The following is a 3,264-nucleotide window of genomic DNA, read 5'->3' on the forward strand; positions in this document are numbered from 1 at the left end:
ATGTGCAAAACCTATAGCTACTTAGTTTTATTTTCACATAGTCATCTGTACATAACAGAGAGGATAACATGTTACTGTATACAGACAATAATACTTTCATTCAATGAAGCGGTAACAAATACCATGATGAACACAGCAAGTAAAGGTTAGCGTTCCATAGTTCCCCATTGCAATACCACATGGTGTAGTACAGCTTAAGCTTTTCTTCTGCAAAGATGTTTCATTGTTTCTATTACAATAAATATGATTGCAAAATATGTCAGTTTTGTATTTCCTAATAGAATTGCATTGATCCAACTATACTTGAGAACAGTTGCTTGTGGGTTTGTGCCGTGGAGTGGTTGAGGGTTCATGTCCGCCTCATTCAATGCTTCAATGGGTATGGCTGGTCCGGCCTGTCTCAGTACCTCTGCCACTCCTCTCAAACACCTGCAAAGCTAAATGTAGAATAGGTCCTCCCATGGCTAGAAGTCCGAAGAATGCCAGGATGTTTGTCAGCAGTTACACACTGTATGTATGAGACCACACTGAATGAGCTACAAGGACCCCTCCCAATATTCCCCCCCACAGAGTCTCTGATGCAGAAATTGGATGGTTAATGCTGTCAAATGTTTTTACAGAGTACACATTCAGTACATTATACATGGGATAAGTCTGAAGATGAAGTGTATAGTTGCATTTAATCACTTTAGAGTATTGTTTACATTAAATAAACCTGACATATTGATGACTAAAGTAAGTATATATATCAGATAGTGGCTTTTTAACACTATGAAATATTCTTTATATAAAGTAAATACATTTACGGGGAAAAGCCTGTAGACATATTAGTAGACACTATTAGTACTGATAAATACTATTTAAAGTACATATAAATACTATTTAAAGTACTGATAAATACTATTTAAAGTAATGACTTTAAAAAATTTTTGGTTCAGCAAGTTATTATCACATATTGTTTTTTTATTAAACATGAATTTAATGTAAATAGATTGGATAATGTTGTGAATTTAACAAAGAATATTTTTAAGTTTTTGTTCAGATTTATAGGTTTGTTTAACATTTTAAATATGTTTTATGATTACAATTCTTTTTAATTCTACAATAAATTCTACAATAAATATCTGTATTTTAAAAAGAAGCTAGTTTCAGTGTTTTTCCTGTGTTTTCACGATTGTTTTTTTAATGTTTCTTTACATTAAATTTAAGGTAACTGTAAAAAAATTCTCAAGCCTCAATTTTACACTCAGTAAATTATGTTTATTTTATTTAAATAAACGTGTAAATATAAACATTTATTTAATTTAACATTTAAGCCCATTAAGAAATGGAATTATCATTTCAAACAACTATATTGTCTTATTATATCAATTTATTATATCAATGTCTCATTATGTCAATGTACAGACTACAACCTTTATTTCATGTTTTTTTTTTTAAATAAAAGTATTATTTCTGTATTGTTACGTCATTAACTCTTAATGTAGAAGAACTGAAATGAATCAGTAAGTGCTAACGTCCTCTGTCCTAAGCGAAGACAGAACGCCGCAGTGATTATGTCCATGTCCAGTGAGGGACACAGACGCTGCCAACACAGCTTCAGAGGACTGGAGTCGTCTCTGCTGCGGTCCGTCTCTCCGTCCGTCTGAATTGGGATCGTGCTCCGACACCGGAGGAAAACAGGAGGACATGTGATCAGACGACTGACTCCCTCAGGCTCTCATCTGGGAGGCCGTTGGTGGCGTTGAGAGGAGGAACAGCGTGGAGGACAAACTCTCTCTGAAGCTCCACAGGGCCGGGTCGCGGCTCCTCTCCGTACAGGCGGCTGATTCGCTGGCAGAGCAGTCCTTGGGTCTCGGGCGGCGCCTCTCCGCGGCCGTCCGTCTTTGCTCGGTATTTGTGGGATGCCAGTTTAAGCGTCCGCTGCAGCAGGTGTTTTCTGTACGCTTTTTGGATCACTGACGCCGCCACATCTTCCTGTTTCCTCCGCAAAGTGCTGCTGATTGGTTCATAGGACACCTGCAGGGTACAACAGTCACCTGGAGATCAGTAGACTTACAAACATCATGGACAATAGCAGAGCGTTTGTAACATAGTGGCCCTTAAACCTAAGTAATGCACCCTATAAATGTATGATAAAACATCTAAACATTGTTTTGGAGGCTAAAAGGAGCATCACAAGGTTGAGTAAACAGCTGAACGACTTTCTATCGGAAAAAAGATAAGTTAGCTTGACAGGGTTTGAAATATTTGCAATACTTTCATAATTCACTGGAAAAGGAATAAATACAAATTGATGGATGTACTGATCTGGTAGTTTATGCGTCTGTTAGCTATAGGCCTACAGATGCAAAGGTTTCTGTATTTTTGCTGTGTATTTATTTCTTCCTCTTCCCATCTTCTATAGGTTGTATGTTTGTTGTATGTTTTATGTATGCTGATTATTTATGTTGTTGTATAATGTAACGAAGCGAAACCTTGGAGGGGTTGTTGGCCATGAACTTCTCCTCCATGCTTGCTTTAAGAGCATCCATTCCTCCCGCATCACCTAACACCTGCACAGAAAGATATAATTCAGGTTCACATGAAATGGAACACAACAGCTGTTTTAAAGAAATGTGATGAACCAGAGCACATTGTTCTCCCATCCAGGAATGCTGTGGATGGTCTGGCAAAGCGAGACTACATAAAACTTAAACCAAGACCTGCACACGTATATCATAGAATCATAGATCATAGAATCATGTAATATAGAAGAATTTCTTACAAAACAATGAAATACAACACAAAATAACATAACATGATGGGACAATATTTTACTTTATAACAACATAAAAACCCTACGTGTATATATATATATATATATGGTAATAATAATCTGAGTTCAGATCAAGTTACCTGGGCAGTGAGAGCCAGCAGGATGTCCAGACAGTGGATTTTGTCTCCAGGAACCAGCGGCAGATCCATGTGGATCAGTCTGACTGTATTTGGTTTGGGAATCCTCAGAGGATCCTTCAGGGTGTCGCAAAAATCTGACAGTTTACTGTGGAATACAGAACATTCACAAAGGGTTAGGCCCAGGCCCTCCTCTGCTCTCTGTCCCAGTAGGGTTAGGGTCAGGTCCTCCTCTGCTGTCTGTGTCCAGTAGGGTCAGGGTCAGGGTCAGGACCTCCTCTGCTGTCTGTATCCCAGTAGGGTCAGGGTTAGGGTTAGGGTCAGGCCCTCCTCTGCTGTCTGTGTCCAGTAGGGTCAGGGTCAGGGTCA

General features: G+C 38.7%; 1 protein-coding gene across 3 annotated transcripts in view; it reads right to left on the reverse strand.

The window, feature by feature from the left end:
- Positions 1-1,370: 1,370 nt before the first annotated feature.
- The window catches only part of scn4ab (sodium channel, voltage-gated, type IV, alpha, b), a 45,694-nt gene continuing 43,800 nt past the window's right edge, over positions 1,371-3,264 (reverse strand). For 2 of the 3 annotated variants that reach the window (XM_034866373.1, XM_034866372.1), the window contains 3 exons: positions 2,899-3,043; positions 2,478-2,555; positions 1,371-2,019 (listed from right to left, as the gene is read on the reverse strand). In XM_034866373.1, coding sequence (XP_034722264.1) covers positions 1,696-2,019; positions 2,478-2,555; positions 2,899-3,043 — 547 coding nt within the window. In that variant the 3' untranslated portion in view covers positions 1,371-1,695. The remainder of the gene's footprint in view (positions 2,020-2,477; positions 2,556-2,898; positions 3,044-3,264) is intronic. The other variant, XM_034866371.1, reaches the window with a different exon arrangement.

Source organism: Etheostoma cragini, unplaced genomic scaffold (assembly GCF_013103735.1).
Source record: "Etheostoma cragini isolate CJK2018 unplaced genomic scaffold, CSU_Ecrag_1.0 ScbMSFa_528, whole genome shotgun sequence".
In the NCBI taxonomy this organism is placed as follows: domain Eukaryota; kingdom Metazoa; phylum Chordata; class Actinopteri; order Perciformes; family Percidae; genus Etheostoma; species Etheostoma cragini.